General features: G+C 46.5%; 1 protein-coding gene across 5 annotated transcripts in view; it reads left to right on the forward strand.

Annotated features, from left to right (window-relative positions):
- The first annotated feature begins 5,292 nt into the window (after positions 1–5,292).
- Positions 5,293–25,981, forward strand: part of PITX2 (paired like homeodomain 2) — a 34,595-nt gene continuing 13,906 nt past the window's right edge. Inside the window, exons 1-4 of one of the 5 annotated variants that reach the window (XM_053403787.1) lie at positions 5,293–5,388; positions 10,751–10,806; positions 11,676–11,813; positions 21,190–21,243. In XM_053403787.1, the coding sequence (XP_053259762.1) occupies positions 10,761–10,806; positions 11,676–11,813; positions 21,190–21,243 (238 nt within the window). In that variant the 5' untranslated portion in view covers positions 5,293–5,388; positions 10,751–10,760. The remainder of the gene's footprint in view (positions 5,389–10,750; positions 10,807–11,675; positions 11,814–21,189; positions 21,244–25,981) is intronic. The other 4 variants (XM_053403788.1, XM_053403789.1, XM_053403790.1 and 1 more) reach the window with 4 other exon arrangements.

A 25,981-nucleotide genomic window follows, 5' to 3' on the forward strand; every position in this document is an offset into this window, starting at 1 on the left:
GTAAATAACCAAGCTTACTCCTTTGTAAGTGCGTTTAGGGTTGCATTCCCAGGCCCGCATAACTTTCGATTGACTTTGCGCGTTCTTATGAGGAACAGGAAACTCTCTTGCCTTCTAAGATAGAACAACAACTTTTCCCAGTTCGTTCCCAAACTAAAAACTGTTTGGTACACTCGTTTTCCTGAAAGTGATTGACTTAACATAGAATTAATTTCTAGGTTAGAGATTTAGACTGCAATCCTAACCCCATTTACCTGGGAGTAAGTCCCATTGAATACAGTAGGACTTACTTTTCGGTATACTTGTTAGGACTGTGCAATCCTATGCTCCCTCACTCAGAAGTAGTTCCTATTAGGTTATTTACTTCTGGGTAAGAAAGTATAGGATTGCAGCCTTAGGTTGCAATGCCATAAATATGTATTTAGGGAAAGTGCCATTGAACTTAAACAAATTTACTTCTGTCTAAACGTCTGTAAGATATGGCTGTTTGTTTGCAATCCCAATCATCACTGAAAGTCAGTCCAACTGAAATGAATTGGAATTACTTCCGAGGAAACACGGTTAGGATCAAAGTGTTAGGCTCCCAGAATATGGGTGCATAGTGATCCAGGAGAAATTTGCATTAACTCCAACAGGTTGTGTCTGTCCTCCAAGAAAATAATGTCCTGAATCAGATCAACAAATCACAATAAACTTTGCACCCGTTTATTTGCGAGAGCCAGGGGTGTAATTCTTATTTAGCCTGTTTTGATTCACAACTGTAAAACCTCTGGAGAAATGAGGAGCTCTTTCAATAACTGCCACAGCCGATTAAAGATTGAGTTAGTCTATCTGAGTTGCAACCAGACGATTAAACAAAACTGCAGCCGGGTCTCTTAATACACATGCTATTTAAAGAAACCAGCTATTTGGTTTAGCTTTGTTGTTTTTGCTAAATGAGACAGATAAACAATGAGTTGAAAATTCTGGTGAACACATTGCCTTCATCAAGAGGTGCGCCTAAGGTGGTCACAACGAAGTCTTCAGCTTGTGAAGGGAGGGAAACCCTGCCATTCAGTCAGTTCCTCGGCTAGAATCCTGCCTCTTCTCATCTCTCCATTCATGGAAATCAATGCCTAGAGGAACCTGCCTAACTGACGACCGATGGAAGGATCGCAGGCCAGACTTGGAGGAGCCGAATCATGCTCTTCTCCATTAATCGAATGAATCTATTACTTGGCTGAGGTTTTCAGAATGATCTAAAGTGCGGGGGGGGCGACAAAATAATATTTTTAAAAAAAATCTTTGCATTTGGGGAGGGAAAATGTATTGTTATCCGGCAAAGTCATTGCTTCAGACAAAGATTAAAATAAAAGGTAAACTTCTAGGAACCCAAGTAGTGAAAACTAGTCAAGCCAAATATTTTGTTTACGTCTGCCCATCTGTTTAAAGTTGCTGGTGTTGCTGTCTGGGAGGAAAACTGGAATCTAAACAGGCGAAAGGGCCTTTACCTAGCTTAGGATTCTATTTCATTTATTGAGAGAAGGAGAAAGTGTGCTGTGGGGGGAGGCGGGGAGAAGGGAGAGAGAGAAATTGAAATCCGTGTATTAAAGCAGCTCCATCGTTTCCAGACACCCTAGAACCCCTGTTCCGCGGCAGCATGTCTAATGTATTCCCCCGTGGTTCTGGGCATTAATTAGTTGTTTAATAGGAGTATGACTAAAAATGTAAAAGAAGGATTAGGAGCGTGAAACGTATGTCCAGATCCTTCCACACACTCGAGGAGGGAATGAAAATCACTCTGTATCTTATGTTTCTCTACAAGCCATTTGCATTTCCCACCAGCTGCTCACTTCAGCTGCACCGGCGATGGAAGTGCCCGGCTTCGAGTCGTGATCCGGGGCCGAAGCCCCCCCAGTATTGACGGCGGGCGGGGGGCGGAGGCGGCAGCAAGGGAGGAAGAGCGGGTCGTCGGGCAGAGGAGTGCGGAGTAGCAGCAGCAACTGCACGCTGGCTGGCTGGCCCGCAAAGCTCAGACAGAGAGGGAGAGGGAGAGAGAAAGGGGTTGGGGGAGGGAGGTCTGTGGCAGATCCTAATTTAAAGTCTCTGGAACAGGCAAGTGGTGAGGAACAGGAGAGGCTCTTTGCATGTGTCTCTCTGGACGGAGGCGCGCGGGGCGGGGGGGACGAGCCTCCCTCGCATTCTTCAGACGGGTTCAAAGCAAAAGCAGCCACAACACAGCGGATCTGTTTACCTTTGTTATTTTACCCGGTACTGTCCATACATTAATTAGGTACACGGAAGCATGAATTTATTTCAGGAGACGAAGGGGTGTCTGGAAGCTGCTGACGGCCAAACAAAAGGATTTCTGACCCCCTCCACACACATACACAAATAGAGTTTAAGGTTAACCCTGCTGGATTATTTTTTTTCCGCCATGGGACGGGGGTTGTCCTGGCTTTCTTTAATGAGCTAGGAAAACTCGATTAAATGTACTGTAACCTGTTTCGCTCGTCAGTAGGATGGAAAGAAAGAGCTATTGCCTTGGACCGTTTTCGCACACTTCTATGGTGTTTTGTCTTCCTGCTAGAAATGCGTGTCTGTCCGCCCCGTCCAACATTACGCACATAATCTCACACACCCAGAGATTTCCGGCGCAAAATAAGATGTGGGTAGAGCCACGATCGCCCCTTCTCCAAGTAGACCGCCTTCGCTTGACGTAGTCCCACCCTAGGACGTTTTGCGTTGACGTTTTCACTTTTTGGCAATGTTGTAAATAAGCGGCGATGGAAGAACCGTGATTCTACCAACGCGATTATTAGCGAGTTTACAACCCAATCGTGCCCTGGTGTACTTTGAAACCTCTGATTTCAATGCGATATATTCTCAAGGAAGTGTGCCGAGGATTGTAGACAAGTTATAGGAATGTGTTCATCCTCAACAAAATTAGAGAGAGAAAATTATATTAGAGCCTGATCCATACTACAGTACCAGTACTCAAAAGTAAATCACGTGTCCCTGGGACGCTTTAACGGCAGAAGCGACCAAAATGACGTCCACTTATTTGCATCACCAATTTGGTTAAATTTTCCACCACTTCCCAAGTAACGTAATGGCAATGGCAATAACGTCTAGCCTAAAACAGCTTGTTTTCTTTGTGCGTACGTAACATTTGTTTGTTTAGTATAGATTTTAGTTTTACTAATTTCTGAAATGCAGAAAATGCAATAAAATAGAATTAAGCTGTTAATGATAGGAAACTAAAACTCCTTTTTACAATGGAAAGGCTGGTGGTTTTTTGTTTTGTTTTTTACAGTTGAACTAATTTTATTGTGAGTAATAAATACAAGTAACATTTTTAAAAACGGCAACCCAGTTTTGGCAGTGTTTGTATCTAGTATGTGCAGTTTAACTTTTGTCAAGAATATCCGCCATCGTCTTCCATCGAGCTTTCCTAGTGTTTCTGTTTAACACATGCAAAATATTAATGAGCAAGGTAATAAATCGACTTGATAAACTTTTTTGGGGGGATGAACATATGCACTCTTAGTAGGGAAGAAGATGGAGTCATCGACCTTCCCTCGGACATAAATCCTACTGAGCTCAAAAAGGCTTACTCCGGAGTCGTGAGTAGGCCACAGATCCACTCCTGCAGACGCGACTCCAAACGCTGCTGAGCTTTGAAGCATCGCATCTTCCGCCTTCCACTCCTCTCTCTCTCTCTCTCTCTTTCCTCCCCACCCCACCCCCAAACGTAACCTCGTCATTTTAAAAAATGAGTTATCAGTGACCCCACGTGAACTTGATGGGTGCCCATACAGCAAAGGAAATTCTACACTTAAATGCGCATCTGGGGCTTGTACGTCGCAATCCATTCCTTTAAAAGTGGCCAGAAACTCTTCTCTTTCCCCTCCCTCAACTTTCCCAGCTGCGAACTGTAACGTGGACATGTTTTGTTTTTTCCCCTTCCCGCTCCCTCTTTTTAGCTAGAAATGACTTTGAACTCTTGCGAGCGTCCTCGGCGGAGTGACCCGGCCTCTCTTCGCGCTGGCTCGCAGCCCCACGCAGCCGTGCATTTCCTTCCCACTTTCCTTGCGCCGCTTCCTTTCCCTTTCGGGTCTTGATCTTTACCTTCTCCTTGGCCTCTTTTGTTCCTTTCACTACCAACTTTCCCTCTGGGGATCCACACACACACTCTTTCCCTTTCGCCTTGCTACGGCTCGGTCTCCTTTCGCCTCCTTGTCAAAGAAATCCCGGCCACTTGCGCGTAACAGGGCAACGTGTTTGGGCAGTGGGGGGACATAAACCTTTCAAGATCTTTACATCGCTCCCCGAAACCTTCCTGGAAAGCGCCTCTCCCACTTTCATGCACCCCCCGCGCTCCTAACGCAGCTCCTTCGCCTTTCTGCTTTCCCTTTGTGGTGGGCTGTCGGGGGTGGGGGGTTGGCTTTGTCACGTCCATATTCCTGGGACCATCGGTTTCTCCCTCGACCCAGAGATCTCATCTCCTTTTGTTTCTTAGGCCATCCACCACCTCGATTCCACCTAGCGCTATTTCAGTGTCTACCTGGATTTCGGGGAATGTAGGCTAGGATCGGGGCCTTTCCTTGCACAGGGCGCTTCCACGAGGCTTACTCTCTCAAGGCAGCGCGGAGAGCATCGCCGCCTCGGTCTACTGATGGTTTGACTCCCTGCTCTCCGCCCAGCCTTCAGGTCGATCCGTCTGTCCATCTATCCATCCTCCTCCTTCTCTCTCTCTCTCTCTCTCTCTCTCTCTCTCTCTCTCTCTCTCTCTCAGGTCTTCTCCCAACTGCGCCCCCTGCACTTCGCTCCCCCCCCCGCCCCGTCGTCTCTCTGCTCCGCAGCGGAGTTGAGTTTGGTGGAATCTCTGCTGACGTCACGCGGCTCCCTGGCCAGGCAGAGGGAGGCGAGAGGAGCCCGAGGAGAGGCGAAGAAAGGCAGAGAGACACAGGCAGCGTGTCCGCCCCGGGAAAGCACAGCGGTCCCGCAGCGAAGCCGCCAGGAGCCTGCCTTCCTGCCAGCCAGCCTGCTTGCCAGCCTGCCTGCCTGCCGTCGAGCCGCGGCCAACAGCTCCCTCCCGCCGTGGCCCCCTCGACGGAACGCCGCGCGCCTGCCGGCCAGCCTTCCTTTCTCCTTGGGGATCCTTGCCTTGCTCCGGCTTCCTCGCCGTCCCAGGCTGGCCGTAGTGCTGCTGCTGCTGCTGCTGCGCTTGCTGGAGGAGGCGGAGGAGGCGTCTGTGGGCGACTCGAGTCGTCCACCAACTCTCATCTCGAGCCTGGGATTTGCTAAAAGCTTCGGCCCAGAAGACGAAGACGAAGAAGGCGGCGGCGATCAGGGAGGGCGAAGGGGGAAAAAACAGAGAGCGACGCTCGCTTGCAAAGGGAGCCGGTAAGCAGAGCCAGGGAGGCCCGTCGCTGCCTTTGGCCCGGCGGTGTGAGATAATGTGAATCGGCCAATTGGTTCCACTTCGCCAGTCTCGCCCCGAAGGGTGATTTGTGGCGTTTGGGGGGCGAGCGGAGGGGGCCGTCTGGGCTGGCCGCAGACCTTGGGGTGTGTGTGTGTTTGCAGTTATAAATGCGGTGTGTGGGCTGGGGGGCTTTGGGGAGGGTTGGCTGTGGGCTTGCCAAAAGCAGTGCCCCCCACCCCACCCCTTTTCGCGCGCTCGCAGTTTAAACCAAGGACTCCAGCTTAAACCAGACGTCTTGGGGGACCGGCCTCCTGCCCCCAGGGGGATGTTGAAAGAAAAGAGGAGGCGAAGGACCTGCTGCAGGCCTTTCTGATTTGGGGCCGTTTGTAGACCCAATTGGCTACCTTTCCTTTCGCGAGCCGTCGGTTTGGAAAGGCTGGGCTCTCGCTAGGCTTGGAAGAGTCAGCCAACGCTGATCGCCAAGGAAAGACAATAAATTACCCTTGTCTTCTAATTGGCGTAACAACAGTAAACATAATAGTCATCTCCATCAGTACCACTATGATGAGGGGTGCTGCAGCTACTCCCACGACTATTTGCACCAGAAAGCTACTAACGCGCTACCAGTTAAGTATTCCAGCTGCAGGTTACTAGTTAGAATATATTAGGATTTAACACAAACACCCACCGGGCTACCTCCAAAGGTTCGTGGCCAGTTTCACTCCCTACGCCTAAAGGTTAATTCACTGCTTCTTCAAATGCAAAATGAATCATTTTTCTTTACACCCACACACCCTCCCTATTCCCCCCCTCTTTCTTTTTAAAAGGCATCAGAAAAAGAAGTTTAATAAATTAACAAAGGGGTTGCACTGGCAAGAAGAAAGTGCTGCTTTCCTAGGAAATTTGCCTAGTTTTGCAAAAGTTTCTTCTCAGCGCGCGCCTAAGTAAACGGTATTCCTCTGCAGGGAAACGTCATATATGTTGCAGTTTCTCTCTGTGTGTCGGTCTGTCTCGCATTTAAGGTTTGCAGATCCTTAAAGTAACGGAAATAAATACAGGCGATGCCTTATGCATATGCCGCTTGTATATTTTTGTTCTCCTTTTGGTCCGGGCCTTGTTTCAGTTACAAAATAAGGCCCGATTTAGCTTTTTTTTTTTTTTTTTAAAAAGAGTTTAAAGTGACTTATGTGTGTACAAAATCGGTCAGGGTTCTGCTTCTGTCTGCAGTCAGCCACCAATTCAATTTCCTCACTTCCTAGAAAGACAGAAAAGAAGCCCCTCCAAATTCTGGTTTCTAATCTGCCATCAATAATATTTTATTTTATTTTTCTCTAGGTAATTATCATTTAATTGTATGCCTCGCTGCATGTTGCTGATAAAAATATCTGAGAACAGCTTAAAGACGCGAATTTTGCTAAACCATTTTTAAAAGTATGGGGGAGGGTATCTTTCTTATTATTTAATTGTGATTCGCGTTGCTTGCTTGTAAAATAGTTAACAGCGTCTTAAATAGTGCAAATTTTGCCACACGCCTAAAATAGTATTTTAAATCATAATAATACAACAAAATTAAATAAGGGACGAGCAAAAGTGGGTTAAAGATCGGAATTGCAAATGAACAAGAATCTAGTTTTCGTTCTGATCACCCTATTACCCTCCCCCAAATAATTTTGTAATAAGCCGCATTCATTTAATCAATGGGATTCCTTCCACGTAAATCAGTTTAGCATAGGAAGCTAATATTAGTAATATGGCGGAAAGCTTGTGGAGTTACTCGTGAAAAGTTCCTACAGATCCCATGTAATCGGCCTGAATTACTCACCTCCCCCCGTTTTTGTGATGTAGATATATGGAGAAACAAATTGTTATGTAGTTATGGATATAATTAGGACCTGGGTCTTTCAGAATCGATTTAACGTGACAATTTATTTACAGCGCTAAATTGTGCCCCCCACCTCCGCAACACACACTGCAATCTGACAATCGGTGGTGACTCCCCCCCCCCAATAAATGTGCTTAGGTTTGTGCTGCAAAACTGTTTATTTCTTAAGAGCCCTGGAAACCCTGTAATAAAATAAATATTAATATACATATGAATGGCAGAAGGATTTTTTAAAAAGTGTGGATAATTATAACTGTTGACATTCCAGGTGGTTATATGTCTGTCTTTGCAGGATATAATCTTGTCCAGATTTTGGAAGAAGGTTGGAGGGGGGGGAGGAGACTTAAAAACATAGAAAAATAAATTGCGCGTCTCAGGTGGTTAGATAAATTAGCCATCAAGGTAGGCGTTGAAACAGGGCGACCAAATTTGTCATGCGAGGCTTGTCTTGACAGAACCGGTTTAAGGATCATCAGAGAGGAATTAGGGGGGTTTCTTAATTGCCTTCCTTAACAATTTCACCACAGCTCACATACTAGGCCTCTTTATTGGAAAGGGCGTTTCATACACTCAGCGAGCCATCCTCTTTCGGCTCCCTGGAGCTGGGAATATAAATGGCTCGGCCCTATTAGAATTCTGAGAGTTGTCTCAAGAAATAAACATTCACTGACCTTTCGGGTGCCCCGATCCTCTGCATATTTACCTGGAATGATGTCTCATTTATTTCAGTGGGACCCACTTGGGTATTAAGCTTAGGATCTGGCCCTTAGTTGAAAAGAAGGCCCATCGGCTTCGAAATAAGGCTGCGATCCTAAATCCACGTGCAGCCTGATCCTGAGCGCCTGGTCAGAAGTAAGTCCCAGGGAACTGAGTGAGACTTCTCCCTTAAGTAAGAACCCACGGATTGCACCCTTCAATTGGGGGGGGGGGGAAATAAGTTGCATTGCAACTGGAAGCGTTTGCAAATAAACGCGCTGAGGATATGGGTGATGCTATTAGGATATTCGATTATGGATCGTATTCGCAATCTTCAAAAAAAAATATGCTGTCGATGGCGGTTTCCCCCTCTAAAATTTTAACCCGCTTCTTAGTCATATTTATTTATCCGATCCAGATTTCTAAAGGAGGATAAGCACAGGCTAATAGAGGAGCACCACTGAAATGGGGGAGGGGGGTTTCAAAGGGGGAAATTACCCAAACGATGATGACATGCAAATTTTTCACCCAAATTATCATAAGTAAACATCTGAAGCCTGGACTAATAAAATCCCATCTGTGTTACTTCATATCGAGTTAGTAGAGAGCGCTGATAATGATTTTTGTAATATCTCCCGAACAGACATCTCAATCAGGCACTAATCCTGAGATTTTCCCCACCTTTAAAGAAGGGGGGGCCCTCAGAATTACTAAAACCCGCAGCTTCCAAATGTGGCACCCCAGAGCTCTTCCGAAGGAGGCCTCCTGAGGGTGCCCTCCGTGTAAACCAAGCGGGGTGGGAGCCCTGGCTAGGCGGTGGTCTGCGATGGGGGACTCTCTTTTCCTCTCGCTCCGCGGGTCATCAGCCAATTCCCCTGAAGGTGTTTAGAACGGTCTTCGAAATCCCTTCTACAAGAATTGGACCGGGAGGTTCTGTATACCTACCTGGGTGAAATGAGTCAGCGAGCTTATCCTGGTCAATTTCTCCATGGCTACAGAGGGCCCAAACTCACGATGTATTGCACAAGCTCCGTCTCTGATCGGGGTGAACTCAGCCCTCATTTTAAGGGAATCTCCTTCTTAAATTCGGGGGCACCAAAATTTCCGCAGAATGAAAGTCCCTGGACTGCCCGGCCCAGTTATTCACGAGAATGTCTTCTTTCTTTTTGATTTTGTGTATTTTTCTCTCACTGGGGGGCAGGAGGTAAATATGCACACACACACACACCCCAATGTCCCTGAAAATAAACCCGGCCACTTTGCATCCCGGCTATTTTTCTAGATTAGTTCTATAGTGAGAGCGACAGATATCCAAATTCCTTCTCCTCCTTTACTTAAATGGTGGCAACTTTTTAAAAGTCGGACAAAAGAGGAAAGACCGCGCAGGCTTTAATTTTCAATTCAGGGAAGCAGCTGGTTGCATTATTTGAATGGGTTTAGGCACGCCTAGCTCAGCATAGGATCGGGCTGCGCCTCATTAATTAGCTGCCAGCCCGATCCTAGCCCTGCATTTACTGGGAATTAAGTCGCGGGAAGTTTAGTACGACTTGCTCCCAGGTAAGTGTGCAACCTTATGCGCCCGATCCTCCTATTTTCTCCTCGATGTGTAGGAAGTGTCTGGGATAGGAGCACCGGAAGTGCATCCTATTGAGTTTCACTCGGTCCTACTTCTGCAACAAAGAATTAAAGGGTCAGGATTCTACATCACCAGGGTAGGCCAGTCCCATTGACAGCAGCGCGTCGCTTCAAATTTGGCTAGTGAAGGTCCCCTTGGTAGGTTAGTGAAACTGAACGAAGCTTTTTATAGAGGAAGAAGGATAAATTCCATTCAAAGACATTTTCATTAGACAAGCTGAGCAAAGCTATTTTCTCTCTCTGTCATCCCAGCAAGGCACAGAGTGGGTAGCGCCTGACTACAGCCACAGGTTGTTGTTTTTTTACAAACCTAAGGGAAGTCCAATCCCAACACCCCTCCCCACAATAATAATTCTTTCAAGTGTTTCTGAATTGAGACGGTTATGTCAAGTGAGAAATATCCCTAGAGGCGATGGGCATTACTCAGATTCCACGCGTCAAATGATGCACATTAATTTACATTAGTTTTGCATTGGTGAGGATGAGGATAATTGTGTATTACTATTACTACTACTATTTTCTGCCTTGTATCTTCCGTAGTGGGTCTTTACAACACCAAAACTGAGACACGAGGAAGGGGGAAAGTTGAATGTCCAGGTACCACATTAATTTTCTCCAAAACCAAAAAGCCCGAACCGCACTACTCAGTCAAGCCGACCTCTTTGAATTCCAGGAGATGTGGTTCAATCGATTTTAAACAAACAAACAAACAAACCTCGATTTTCCTGGACTGGGAGTCGGGACTAAAAAAAAATCGCGTAGGGATCTCCGCCCTCCCCTTCCTCTTGCCTTTAAATGCCCAAAGAGGAACGGAACCAGCAACACAAGCCTAACCATACTCCCCTCTCCGCCCACGAACTTAAGTCCCACCGAATGTGTTTAGGATTGCAGGCACCTCCCTCCAACCAAACATCTGCCGTCCCCCACTTTTCACCTCCTTTCTTCTCCAGACCGGGGGAAAAAAACCGATGGTAAACTAGGCAACTGTTACTTGTTTTGTTTTTCTTTCCTTTGCTTAAGACACCTTTTAAGAGGCGCTCGGCGTCCTCCGTTCGCCCAGCCGAGCTGTCAGGTTGGTGGCTTCATTCTGTGTGTCTTCTTAACGCCCATATGCATCTAATGTTTTGCAGATAACGGGTTATGGAGTCCAACTGTCGTAAACTTGTATCGGCTTGCGTTCAGTTAGGTAAGAGAGATATTTCCCATCGATTTACACTTCGCAAGAATGATGTCGACGTGCGGTGTGCATTTGTTTTGATTTGTGGGTGGGTTGTGTTTTTTAAAGTCTGTTAAAGCACCTGGGTGATGGGCGCGCGGGTGTATGCATAATATCTATCTGTCCTGGCAAAGAGGACCACCCCCAGTGGCCACTTCCATCCCCATCCCATTTGCAGCCCGATCCCTAATCCAGTTGAGGGGGTGTCCTGTGGCCTTTTGGCTGTTTGCTGGAGCCCAGCTCCCATCAGCCAAAGGCCAGGGGAGATAAAAGTTAACCGATTTCCGAAGAGCCAAAGGTTGCGTAATTTATTTATTTATTTTTATCACAGTATTGCAATGCTTCTGTGTTGAGAGTAGGAATCGAGGGGTGAAGATTCACTGAAGGGATCGGGACTAGCCTGGCTTTCAGTCTTCGAACTCCGGCTTAGCTGGACTGTGGTTCCAGCGCCCTTCAGTTTCCTATCCTGGCACCTCGATTCGAGGCGTCCTGCTAGATCCAGTGTTTTGATCTCTGCTGCAGAGCTCTGTGTAAAGTCCAGGGTGCCCATTGGCCTGGCTAAGGCAGGCTGCTGGGGTGGCTGCTCCGGGTCCAAAGCAGAGAAAGCGGAGGAGCGGGGAGTCCCAGGGTTGGGTTGGGGGGTATGAGACGGGACGGCCCTTTCCACAAACGTGTCCTAAGCGTGCTTGCTTTCCAAACGCACTTTCCCTAACTCGCTGTCTCTCTCTCTTTGTCCCCCTTCCGTCGCTCTCTCTGCCTGCTTGCCTGGCCTTTCCTTCTCCCGATCCACGACCCTCTTTTTCTTTCTCTTTCTCTTCCTCCCTCTCCCTCTCTCTCAGGGGTACAACCTTCTGCTGTTGAATGTCTTTTCTCCAAAGACTCTGATATTAAAAAAGGAGAATTCAATGATTCTCCAGAGAGCAGGAAGGAAGCTTCTAGCAGCAAACTGTTCGGAAGGCAACACCCCAGCGCCAATGGTGAGTCTGCCCACCCCTTTCTGGTCAGCCTCGCACTTGAATCTAGTCTCCCCTATCCCCTCCCCCTCCATATTCCCATCGGTGTCTCCTAGGAAAGGCTGATAGGTGCGATCTTGTATCACTGCGCCCAGTCGAACGAGATTCAAGTTGCAACTACAATGTATAGCGTATTGTGTGTGGGCCAGGAAAGCGGTGCGCGGGTGGGGCGGGGCACTTCTATTGCTTCTGCCTTTTAAAGCTTTCTTTAGCAGCTGTTGGATTCTACGCGGCCGCCCTGGTGATGTTTGTGCGCCTCCCTGGCCCAATCTCCCCTCTTTCTCTTTTAATCGCCAGCGCTGTGCCTCGACCTAAAGGAAGTGCAACAGCGCCCTCTGCTGCTCAGGTCCATGGGAACTGCGGGCAGCGCGGTCTGTGTGCGGGGGGTGTGTGGGGGGAGCGGGTAAATTCTGGACGAAAAGGCTTGTTTGCCAAAGTTAATTTGGTTCGGGATTTTCCGCGTGAAGGGTGTAACAATTGTACTGAGCTTGTCTCTATGGTCCCGAGGTGTTCTCAGTAACCATCAATCCTCTCCCGAAGCAGGGGGCGATTCCCCCAACCCCAAACAGCAGCCGCCTCAACCAAACTCCCATACAAACTTTCACTAAATTCAAGGCAGGGGCGTCTTCGCCTTAGACGTGTGGTGTTTGCAAAAGAGCAACATGGCAACGTCAGAGAGCTGGGAAGGGCCGGAGGCATCCGCGAAGGCGCAGTCAGGTACCCTTCGCTTGCTGCCTGACATCATTAGAAAAGCTGGCATGTTCCTTTCCGGAACAGGAATCGAGGCAGCTCAATCCTTCTGAATGTTTACGTGGAATATATATATATGGAACAAATCCCACCCCACTTAAAAGAATGAGCACCCACCCACCCAAAAAAGACCACAAGCATAACTAGTAGCTTCTCAGTTAAGAACCAAAGACCTGAATGGGTTAAATAAAATGTTTTTGACGTTAAAAAAGCCATCATAGGCTCCAGGCCTACAGATGAGGTGCCACCACTGGAGAGGCCCCATACAAAATGCTTACAAAATAATAGACCTTAGCTCACCACAACTCTCTGACACAAAGTGAGCTCTGCTTGATTTTACTTGGAGCTGCTTAGAGCGTACGAGTTACACAGTATCTCCCAGGCTAGAAAACAAAGACATTGCGGTGCCATGATTTCTGCCTTATATGATGCCAACCTAATTTTGCTGGCATAAGATATAGTAATCTAAATTAATATTAAAGGAGAAGAGACTGTGTTAAGAATGTAACTTCTGTGATAAACAGTGGCATGAAGTAACATAGACTCTCTCTCTAACGCACACCCACTCAATGGTCAATTGTTTTCAGTCGACATCCACTGATTTCCTAGACTCCGATTGGATACCAGTTCTTTTTACATAGAAAACTGAAAGCCTTGTATAATTTTAAAAGCTGGGGGGGGGAGAGGTTAGTTTTAAACTTTCCTCTTGATGACCGGTAGGTATATCCCGTCAGAAACACGCATTTTTCCACAATTTAAAATAAAATACAAAACAGAATCCTTGATATGTCTACTCAGAAGTAAATCCTATTGACTTCATTGGGGCTTATTCCGAGGTAAGTGGCATAGAGTGGCCGCATTGCTTTAAGCTCTGTGTAATAGATCAAGATACGCTGATACTACCAGGCTTACTATACCATACATACCACACCCAGTTCTTATACCAACATTACAAAAGCATCGCATTTTCTGCAGTGAGGGGTGGGGTGGGAGAGAGCTACTTTAGAGTAAGGATTCGATGCTTTACATCCTACTATTGAAATCAAGGTGTTAAAATCCCGGTTTTGATCGTGATTGAAAGATAAGACAAAGGCCCTCCTAGTGCACTTTTACTTGGAAGCAGGTCGGTTTTATCTGGTGGTGAAAGACCCATCAATGAGTGAAAAGTCATTTCTTCAATTCAAGTAACAGGTGATTACAGTGGTACCTCAGGTTAAGTACTTAATTCGTTCCGGAGGTCCGTTCTTAACCTGAAACTGTTCTTAACCTGAAGCACCACTTTAGCTAATGGGGCCTCCTGCTGCTGCCGCGCCGCCGGAACAAGATTTCTGTTCTCATCGTGAAGCAAAGTTCTTAACCTGAAGCACTATTTCTGGGTTAGCGGAGTCTGCAACCTGAAGCGTATGTAACCCGAGGTACCACTGTATTATAGCGTCCGTCTATCAAGGGAAATGAGAGTCTTAACGTTGGAGGTCACTTTTTAGGCTGCACTTGCACTTTGTTGTTGTTTAGTCGTTTAGTCGTGTCCGACTCTTCGTGACCCCATGGACCAGAGCACGCCAGGCACTTCTGTCTTCCACTGCCTCCCGCAGTTTGCTCAAACTCATGCTGGTAGCCTCGAGAACACTATCCAACCATCTCGTCCTCTGTCGTCCCCTTCTCCTTGTGCCCTCCAGTTTCCCAACATCAGGGTCTTTTCCAGTGCACTTGCACTTACCTGAGAGTAACCCCCATTGAGCCCAATTTGCCTTACTTATGAGGAGACATGCGTAGGATCGTGGTGTTGAGCGTGATGTGATTTGAGCTACACACTTGCTTGGGAGCGAACCCTATTGAATTCTGTGGGACGTTCTTCTGAGACATTCTTCTGAGACATCAGACTTAGAGGGTTGTGTCATATATGGTGTCGTAGATCGATCGGAGCCCCACTGAAAAGGAGGACTCTGTTCTGTTTAATATATTCAGATGCCCAGATGTGCTCCTCAGCGCCCATATTCGTGCCACCTTCAGAATAGAATCTTTGATTGCTGACTAATTAATATAGACTCTGCTAATTGGCCGCATTTACGAACTGAGATGAGGACCTTCTAATTCCACGTGGAAACACCCGCTGAAAGAGATCTTCCTGCGCTATTCAGCCAGTCTGAAGGAGGATCATGTAGTCCGCCTTAAGTAATTCCGGGATGCTCCATCAAACGCCAGTTGCACTGACATCAAGCAATCCGACTTCTGAGCGAGAGCTTAGATTTGGAACCATTTCCAAATGCTTGGTGACCTTTTCACTCTTCTCGCTGAGAAACAAGTGGCTATTTTTCTAACCGTTCATTAAGAGCCTGGGGTTTTGTATCTACATGTTACATTTCCTGCCCTGCACAATGATCCGTGAGTCTGTTTTTCACCCTCTGAAATCAGAAGGGAAATTGCTATGTAAACATATAAAGACCATTGGTGGGGGGTGTTGTTGTTAAAACACACCGACAAGCAAGTTTAGCCTACGAATTCGATTCAACGGCTGCCATCGGATACACGCTTACCTGGAAATAAGTCCCAACTCAATGGCACTTCCGAGTAGACATCCACAGGATTGCACTGTAGGTTGATTAGTTGCAGTGGAAAGAGTGGCACGAAACCGGCTTCAGACAAGATATTTCGGCTGAAGTAAGTTTCGGGCTGTTCTGTCCTACCTAAGGAATCCATTGGGCTTCACGGTATAATAGTAATGCTATCCATTAGCCTTTGGTACAAGGTGACCACCTTCATAGCGGAAGGGACTGGCCAATGTGTGGAGATGACAGAACTAAACTGAGCAGCCAGACATGGTTAGGCAAAGGGTAGATCAGGCTCAACTGGTAGATCTCTGGGCGACTTGCAGTAGATCCCAAGGATTTCTGAATTAAGGATAACAACAGATTCTGGTGCTGGTGGGGGTTATTGTTTTCAAAATTAGGCTGGTGGGGGTAAGGAAGTTTGGGAAGAAAACCTGGAATGGATTTGTGTGTCTATGGATGGGGACCTCAGTTCTGACACTGAAAACAAAGTCCTTGGCTGAGATGCACCCTGGGTGCCCTGTTCCTTAATCCTTTGTGACCATAGCACCTCTCGTTCTGGTTTGGGAAGAGAGAAAGGAGCTCCCACAAACCTGAAGTGAGAAAGTTTGACGCAAATGTTTAGCTTTGATTGCCTTTTTAAATAAGTGAGATTTAAGTGTTTCCTTTTCACCTGCCACACCAGCCATGCTTAAGAGCAGACACGATCCCCAAACGCTCTTTCCCAGAGAAAAGTCCCACTGATTGAGGATTGGAAAGGCTTGGCCAGCGTATTAAATCCTTACTCCAAAGTAAACGATTTTCAGAAGGGTAGCTGTGTCACTCTGTTAAAGGGAAAACTAGCTTAGTCTTGTGGCACTTCGAAGATGTCCTCAAATGTATTCATAGATTTTCTAACTCTAGACGCGTTGGGCTTCAACTACAAAAGGGCGGGATCTGCCAGGAAGGTCTCCTGCTCAAGCCCCATTGAAATGAACGGGGGCTCCACCAGTTCAGGATGGCCTGGCTTAACAACTTCTTTTTCTTCTTTGGCATCACTCATGGCCGAGTAAGATTGTCTTCCATGAACATGGAAGTGAGTCCGTAAGTGACTGTGGAAGCCAATTCTGGATCCACACGTCCTTCTACAGTCGGGAAATAGGGGTTTGTTTTTTTGGGGGGGTTGATAACGGTGAGGGTTTGCCAAACGTGCCTTTCTCTTGGCACGTTTCTCCCTTTCGTTCTGAGTTCCAGCATCTTCAATGTCCATGACACCTTTGGTAAAAAGACTGTTCTCCAATCGGAGCGCTCACAAGGCCAGCGTTTCCCAGTTGTCTGTATTTATGCTACATTTTTTTAGGTTTGCCTTGAGAGAGTCTTTAAACCTCTTTTGTTGGCCGCCAGCATTATGCTTTCCATTTTTAGGTTCGGAATAGAGTACAGTAGTTGCTTTGGCAGACGATAACCAGGCATCCGAACAACATGACCAGTCCAACGAAGTTGATGTTGAAGGATCACTGCTTCGACACTAGTGATCTTTGCTTCTTCCAGTACACTGGTATTAGTTCGCCTGTCTTCCCAAGTTGCTTAGTTGCCACGTTGTCTAGTGCAATGGGACTTGGATGTGACTGGTCTTCTTGCCAGGTGGGGTAGTCTCCGTTCATTTCAACCTTGCTTCCCGGCTGATTTTGGAAAGAAGGAATGAGTGGAGATTATCTGGATCGGGTTTTGAGTCCCTCAGGAAAGAGGAGTGAATTGTCAGTCGCCTGGATGTCTCTTTTCAGTTCTCTTCTTGAAACTTCCTCTGCAAGGTAGTTTTGTTAAAGCCAACACAACCCTTGGCACTGCAGATTAGGGCGTTGAAAATGCGAGTATTTCTTTATATTTTAACCCACAAGTCCTCGATGGTTGATGAAAAGCAAGAAGTATTTTGGGGGTAGGTGCTTTAAAAAAACAACGAAAATGCCTGCATAAACTTCCCGTTAAAAGTTTGTAGCATTTCCCAGGTAACAGTAACATATCAAGTTCATATATTGACTTTCCGAAATGAGGGCAACATTGTAGGGTTTTTTTGTTTTGTTTTGTTTTTTGTTTTAAAAAGGATGTGGTCATTGGTTAAATCCTATACATATCTACTCAGAAGTAAGTTCCCCTGAGTTCAATAAGATTTACTTCCAGGTAAGTAGGTACAGTATGCTAGCCTGTTCCTGGTTAATTCATGCGTGATAGGCTAATTTAATTCAATTATTTGTTTACTGAAGTGGGGGTGTTGAATTAGATACATATGCGAAATCCAATTAAACTGAAGTAGATCCGGGTTTCATTTAGTTTAACCCCAACACCTCGGCTGCGATCCTGAAAGTCGGTTCTTGCATAATAATAGATCAGTATGTCAGATAAATAATAGCCTCTTTCAGGCGTGTAAGATGCACTTCTATGTGAACATTCGTAGTAGGGGAAAGCAAGTTCGACTGGCTACAGTGGGTCTATTTTCCGATTAAAGGTGTAGAGGATCTGGGGCCCCTGTGTAGTTTTTCGATCCCATAGGAACAGCCCTGTCTGTCCACATCTCGCTGCAGGAAGACTATGTGGCATTTCCGTCACCCGCTTCCTAGGAAGCAAGCAGCACTTTGCTTAAATATGAGCCCGGCAGAAGCTTCATCAAACCTTTCAGGGCCAAGTCGAGGAAGGGCCGTAGTTCAGTGGTAATACTTTTGCCTTGCATGCATAAGGTCCCAGGTTCAGTCCCCGGCACCTCCAGGTTAGGGCTGGGGATGACCCTTGTCTGAAAGCTTGGAACCTCCCTGTCAGTGAATGTGGACAATGCCGAGCTAAACGGACCGGTGGTCTAAGGTAGCTCTATCCCTAGGGCTAGACAGATGAGCTGGAGGAGGGAGTATAGCAGGGCTGATCCCTGAAAAGCGGCATATAAGTCTCAGAAAAAAACAAATGCATACCTTCAAAGTTTAGCTAAGGCCAAATACTTAGTTAACAGCAACAGCAACAACATTAAATGGGGCCGCAGTGTTATTATTTAGGCAAGAATCTGACAGATTAATCGAGTTTTAGACACTAAAAATATGCCCTTAATTAATAGACCTCCTTTTTAAAACTTTATCGTTATTTTAAATACAAGTATCAGCACCGTCTTAAGGGAGGCACTGTGTTCCTTGTGAGAGAGAGTCTATTCTTCACATGGGTCCATCATTTAAAAAAGCCAAAATCGTTGCTTTTTTAATGTAAAGCCATTGGCTCCCAGTACGTTTCCGAGCACAATTCAAAGTGTTGGTGCTGACCTTTAAAGCCCTAAACGGCCTCGGTCCAGTATACCTGAAGGAGCGTCTCCACCCCCATCATTCTGCCCGGACGCTGAGGTCCAGCGCCGAGGGCCTTCTGGCGGTTCCCTCATTGCGAGAAGCAAAGCTACAGGGAACCAGGCAGAGGGCCTTCTCGGTAGTGGCGCCCGCCCTGTGGAACGCCCTCCCATCAGATGTCAAAGCGATAAATAACTACCTGACATTCAGAAGACATCTTAAGGCAGCCCTGTTCAGGGAAGTTTTTAACGTGTGATATTTTACTGTATTTTTGGTTTTTATGGAAGCCGCCCAGAGTGGCTGGGGAGGCCCAGCCAGATGGGCGGGGTATAAATAAATTATTATTATTATTATTATTATTATTATTATTATTATTATTATTCCCGTATGAAGATTCAATGGTTGCATTAGTCGCTTAGTTGACTGAAAACATGTGAGCAATCGATTAGGATTTGCTTGATAAGTGCTACCTGTTGTTCACCAATTTTTAAAGTCAATCACAGCCAACGTTGTACCCCTTTCCAAGGCTGTAGTCCTAATGCACGAATACCTCGGAGTCATTGTCCTGCATGTTCCATTGATTTCAGTGGGAAAAACTTATTCTGTGTCCATCCAACTCAATGCTGTCTACACTGAAGGGAGCCAGTGGTGCAATGGGTCTGTGTGGGTCTGACTTGTAACCAGAAGGTTGCTGGTTTGAGCCCACCCAGGGACGGCTGTGGGCAGGATTCCTGTGTTGCAGGGGGTTGGACTCGATGACCCCCCCAAAAAAAATCCCTGCCAATTCTACAGTTTTATGATTCTATGAGTCCCCAGGGCTTCAGACAGGGGACATCGCCAGTCCTACCTGGAGATGTCGGGCACTGTATCTGGGACCTTCTGCAAGACTGAAGGCTCTTCCTTCCACATTCGTGGTGGCATATGCTGAATATTTCTTCCACTTAAATCTGTGTGGGGTCTGCCACCTAACCATATCCATGCCTACTAGGAAGTTAGTCCCACTGAGATCAATGGCGCTGGTTCCAGTTCTTCTATCGAGGACTTAGAAGGGCTAAATTCTGTCTCAAGGGTACCCATTCAAGGGGGGGGGGACACTTAGATCAAGAATACCATCAAATCAATATTGCTGTGAAGCTCGGGGCAGGTTTACAATCCAAATAACGCCTGACCTGTGGAACCTTTTTCGGATCTAGTGAACAGGAAAGAACACGAGTCAAGCCCTTTTCCAGGGAGCAAGTTCCATTCAACTCGGTGGGACCTAATCCTGAAAAAAAAGGCGTGTTGAGGATTGCTCTGTCAGCTAAATCGTTTTCTTGAGGACTCGGAACCCATCGAGTCAACATTTCGTTTATTTCTTAAAATAAATTCGATGTTGCTATTCATTCCCGGAAGAGTTTCAAAGTGGTTCACATTCCACAACGCAACAAACTCCAGCGTCGTGGGAAAGCACGTCCTCGTTATGTGTGAACCCTGCTTCCCACGCAAAGTTGGTTTACAAAGCGGCTTCCAATTAAAAATCCAAAGTGATAGTATAAGTGTGTGAGAGTGTGTGTGTGTGTGTGTGTGTGTGTGTGTGAGAGAGAGAGAGAGAGAGAGAGAGAGAGAGAGAGAGAGAGAGATCAAAAATAAATCCCGTTGAGTCCAGTGGGACTTGATCCCAGGTAAGTGTACACAGGATTGCGGCTGCTCTCTATGCGTGCGTGCCTGGGAGAGGAGGAGAGGGGGGGAATCCTTGCAGCTCCTTGTCCTAGCTCTGTTTTGTTGTTTGTCTACCGGGTTGCTCTGGCTGCACTTCTGAACCCCCTCGCTTGGACATCCATCCCACTGAACCCAGGGGGACTCGCTTCCAAAGCGCCGGATGAGGCTATGTATCTTATAGTGCAGTTTCAAAAGGACTGAGGAGGTACAGGCAACCATAGCATAACTAGGTTGCTTCAGATACGAGCGTCTTCAGGTTGCTCTGTACTGTACACAGTGTTTACTCGAATAAAAGACCTCTAAGAATTTTGCCATAGTTTGCTAGAAGATGCTCTCTCATTCATTTCATTGTTACGTCTTACCTCCAGCGAGCTCTCTAGGTGGCCGACATGGTACTTCCCTTGCCCGTTTTATCCTCACAACAACCCTGTGAGGCAGGCCAGGCCAACTGGCTTCTTCCCAAGGAATGGGAGAGGAGCGAAATGTATTGGGCTGACTCCACAAAAGTACATAGATTAATGTGATTCATCAAACTGGAGTTTTAAGCCTGAATAGCGGCCGAACTGCTGAGTCTGAACCGGGGAACCGAGTTTAATTATCTGCTACGTTAATACTTCCCTAGTTATGGCACGCTTTGACATATTACGTAAATAGGGAAGCGATGCCTGTCCAAACTACATCTCCCAGCATCCCTGATTATTGGCCAACCTGGGTGAAGCTGATGGGAATTGGAGTCTAATATCTTGAGGTTCACATGTTCCCGTGATTGGCAGTGGCCAATCAGATGCCTCTCAAAAGCTCAAAATAAAGTTGAGAAGCCATCGCTTGTTGGGTTTTCTCAAACCCACCTGTTGACCAGTGATATACTGCACCTGACCATGGAGTTTCCACCTCGCACCGACTTACAAGGCTGTTGTGAGGGGGCGGGGAAATCAGTTGACAGAACGAAGCATTTTTGTACGCATGAAAAGTGCCTCGGATAATACTGCTGATAAGATGACGGTGGTGATGAAAAAGCCCAATTTCATCTTCTTTCTTTGGAATTTATTTAAGGAACCGTTGTGCAGGGAGGAAAAGCCGTACACCTGACGCTAAGAAGAGTGGAGCGTAAGAGACTAGATTTATTTTACTTTATTTTCGGCTTGAGAGGGATCTTCCGAGAGCAAAGCTCCTGGAGGATTTGCAGACGAGGCAGGGAGGGGAAGTCAGGAAGAGAATGGGGGGAAGAGAGGGGCGGGTGCTCCTATTTCTAACTCGAAACCTGTCCGCTGTGCTAAATAACACGGAGACTTGCCCACATATCCGTCCCCAGCCGGGAGAGCCTGATCCCATCTCCCCAGGCCAGCTGTTCCGAAATCGAGTCCAATGTCGCCTTCCAATACTACTCCAAATGGAGATAACAAGTTACCTTTGCTTTCTCTCTCTCTCTCTCTCTCTCTCTCTCTCTCTCTCTCTCTCTCTCACACACACACACACACACACACACACACACACACACGTCGCCGTCGCCGGACCCTAATATATGCAGCAGTTGCCAGATCGACTGCGGGTGGAGGGAAGGAGCAATGTATAACGAAAGCTTTAGCCGTGCGCAGGAATATACTAATGGCACAATCTGATGCCTCGTTAATCCTATGTAAAAAGCTTTGTCGCCTTCCCAATATTGACTGAATGGGTAATTAATGGCTCTTCATCTAGGCGAATAGTCCTGTAATCCGAGGCAGGCGAAAGACAACAAGCCAATGGGTTTTAAAAAGAGAAAGAAAGACAACGACAACAGGTCTATCCAGAGGCTCTGCCCGAGCGCCAAGCGAGTCATTTTGCAGAAGTGCAGACCCGGGCGCTTTAGTGAGATGGTAATTGGTGCGAAGCTCACCTGCTCCAGCTAAAAAGATTATTATTTTTTATTTCTCCCAACCAGTTACCTCAGGATAAAATGGCTGGAATTTGTTTTTTAGATTTTGTTTTCTCTCTACAGCGGTTTCAAGAGAAAACTGGTTTTTCCCGGGTGTAGAATGGGGGGGGGCTGTAAACATAGAGAAACGGAGTCCCTATTTATTCCAGATTGATTAGTGGCCGCCGGAGGGAATTTAAGGAACATCCACTATGGGATGCTAAAAAGCCTGTTGATCTAGAAGGTGCAGATTTTGTTATTGCAAAATTCTAGATCTTGACAAATTAAAATTTGACTGAATGAATCTGACTGAATCTGAGTAGTAGCTCGCCCCATTTGCTCTCCCTTGGGTCCGTTGCCGGATCAAGGATGGACAACCTTGACCCGGGACCATAGTAAATGTATCCGGCCAGAGCAGACGCTACCAGATTTTAACCAAGGTGAGATTAAAGAAAGAAAGAAAGTGGGGGACCTCGTTCAAGTTGTAAGAAACCTGAATACTATTACATATTTTAGGTGCTGGATTCAATGGCCTGAGGCTGAGTGAGCAGGTGTGCTCCTGATTTCTACATCTCCATTTCAAAACATCTGAGATGAACTCAGTTGTTGGGGCGGGGTTCCCCACGACTTGCTTACCGAAGGTTCATCTTGATTTGTTTGCGGGAAGGTTAGACGACGTTGCCTATTTAGCAAGCATCCACAGTGATTTATATGAGAGAAGATTAGACAACGTTGCATCAATTTACTATTATTTATTTCTTGCATTTATAGTCCACCTTTACTCCAAGGGGTTCGAGGTGGCTTCCCTTTCCCTATATAACCCTCACAACAACCATGCGAAGTAAGTCAGACTGAGAGGCAGTGGCTGAGCCAAGGTCACCCTAGTAAGTTTCATGGCTAGTTGGGGGTTTGAACACTGGCCTCCCAGCTCCTAGTTCGAGACTCTAACCACTACTTCACGCTGCCTGTCCCACACTCTCCAGTGCATTTCTCCGTCGCTTCCTTTGGAAGTCCCGTCTTTTTTGGGGGTGGGGAGTTTGGGTCCAACTCTAATTGCGCAACGAGATTTTGCCGGTATGCGATTGAACTCCATTCGAAAATACCGACAGCGCCCTCCGTGTGTTAAGGTTGGACCCTATGCTGGACAGTAGATGTGAGCCGTCTCTTGCAGACTGAAGAGGAAGTCCGCAAGTCCCACCAGGTTGGTGCACACACGTTCCAGGAGGAAGTCAATGGACTCCGTTTAGGGTTCAGATGCTCAGGGCTAGATCCACCAATCTGTGAATAACTTTTCTGAGCGCAAAGAGCGGGATATTGGCATCCTGAGAGTGGCAGAGGGGAACATGCCTGCGGACACGTAAGGCTTCTTCTTAAACAGACTGTGGGGCGAGAAAAGCAGGAAACCAGGCGGGGAGGAACTCCAGTTACCAATGCCTCCGAGACCCACTGTGTGTGGCTAAGGTTGCAGCGAGACAGTGGAGATGCAGGTTATCGGGCAACTCTGAGCCAATCGGTCCGATCTACCTGACAAGGCTGTTGTGAGATAAAAAGGCCGTTTGGAAACGCGTGGGTGGGATGACCACTAAATATCAAGGTAATGATAACCTTTTATTGATCCAAGATATTTCAACTTAATAATAATAATAATAATAATAATAATAATAATAATAATAATAATAAAACTAACACCAAGTGGTTGTCGTCGTCGTAACAGTAGCAACGGTAGTAGCGGCATTTATTCTATTTAATAATTTTTCTCATTGGTGGCAGTGGCCTCCCTTGGTCAGAAGGGCGAGATATAAATGTAACAAACAAACAAATCGCATTCCATTTCAGTTTTATCCTTAAGAATATTTATTCCATTTGTTTGTTTATGATGTTGTTCTAGTAGTAGCAGCAGCAGTTCCAGTAGCAGTGATAGTATGAATGGACCAAGGAAACGAGGGGTGAGAGAAAGAAAGGAGAACGAAGTACCGTCTTGCGCTTCCTTCGCTACAGTCTTTTCAGATTTCAAGTGGGCTTTACCGACGCAGAGCGGGGTGGGTGGGTGGGGCAATTGTAGACAATTTTGAATCGCTCTGGAAGCGTTTAGGCCCCGTGGCGTCAAAGATTCTGGCAGATTCTTCCTGGTATTCTGGTATTCTCTTCACTCTTGTTTCTTCAAAGGCGCGTGCAAACGTTGCGTTCGTCTCCAACCTGTTGAAGTGATGCCTGCTGCTAGTCGCTATGGCTAAATGATATCTCACCTCCAGGAAAAGACGGCTGGGAAGAACAGCGTTTAATGGAGGGCTCTGGCGCTCAGGTCCTGCTTAGGCGCTCTCTATAAACACCCAGCTGGCCGCTGAGGGATAGAGAATGGTGGTCTGAGCAGGCCTTTGTTCTGATCCAACGGGGCTCCTCTTGTATCTTCTTATACCTTGATTCCATAACTCTATTCCTAATTGGTTAATCAATTAAGAACTACAACAACTCAGAATCCTGATACTGGGACCTTTGCTTACTGATTTCTGGCGATCTTCGTTCGTAAAGTATAGGGAAACCCATAGGAATTATTTCAGGACAATTCTATTGTCTATTAGAGAACTCAACCCACAAACCGGTTAAGACGTAGTATTAGACTTTAAGCCGAATCAATGGAACTAATCCGGTTTAAATCCTAACACTTCAGTTTAGCTATGCATCCCTTTATGGCCAAATGCTTGCCTTACTGGAGCGTAGCTTCTGCTTCAAATGATCGGCTGATTCTGGGGGGCTAAGTCTCTCGTATACCTGAATTTACTCTGGATTTTTAAATTGGCTTTTTGCTTCTTTAAAACATAGGGGACGTTGTCTCTTGTGCGGTTTATTAACCACAGTCGCTTAAGAATATCATTGGTTATCACTTAGCTATGGTTATAAGTATCCTAGAAAATCGAAGTGTCATTGAAATATCACTGAAAGTATGAGATTTGTTTCCAAGATACAACGCGGTTCCCAAAATGCAGCGCTTGGAAGAGGGTGCGAGACAGACCCCTTGATTATCAACCGGTGGTTAGGGAATATTTAATATAATAAGGCAAAGATTGTCACCAGATGAAGAGGTGAGATCTAAACAGACTCGCGTTTCGAGTTCAGCGTTTGAATGGTCATTTGGATGGATGGATGGATGTGAGTCTTCGCTGGCCACAAAGCAAGGAACGCACCCTGGTTTCCCCAAATTTATTTAAAACTGTCAGCGTTGTACTTGGCAAGAAGTAGTCATTTCCTTCTTGCTGTTAAAGAGTCAAGGATTCAGTCGGGGATGGCAGTCAATGATGAAGGCGGGTTGGAACAGTAGAAACGAGGGTAAACTTATAGAACTGGATGGATCATTTGCTAAGCGCAACGTGCAACTGCTGGACATTGTTGCATCCAAGGCCACAAGATGTTCCTACTTTAAAGAAACTCACCCTATATTTGTTGACTCAAAAGGGTAAGAATGTTTAGGATTGCAGCCGACGCAACGGCCATCGGGAAATTATCCTGAACTCTGCTCATTGCCAGGAATGGGACTTGAGCAATGTCTGGTGGGTCTTGTGCAAGAAAGTCCTAGTTTATGGAGGGGGCTGGTGGTAGCGCAAGAAAACGCCGCCTTGTTCCTGCCTTAGGTTGCAATCTTACGCACATTCACCAGGAAAAAGTTCTAGCGAATATTGGACTGCCTCCCCCGCCCCCGCCTTCACGTCCTGCTCAGGAATAGAGCGATAAACAACTCAGAGTGCAAGGAATGGTGTGGGACTCGGGAGAGGGCAGATTTTGTTGGGTTGGTCGGATGAACAAAGCAGTTTAAGAAATCAGAACAGCTTCGCTGTTTCTAGCGTAAGAGTGGTCTCCTTTCTCTTTCCAAAACCAAAGGTTGGCTTTGGCCAGTCTGAACTGCAAAACAAAACTCTGCCGACCGACAGGCCCTGAGCTAGCATTGGATAAAAGGAA

This window comes from Podarcis raffonei, chromosome 9 (genome assembly GCF_027172205.1).
Source record: "Podarcis raffonei isolate rPodRaf1 chromosome 9, rPodRaf1.pri, whole genome shotgun sequence".
NCBI lineage: Eukaryota > Metazoa > Chordata > Lepidosauria > Squamata > Lacertidae > Podarcis > Podarcis raffonei.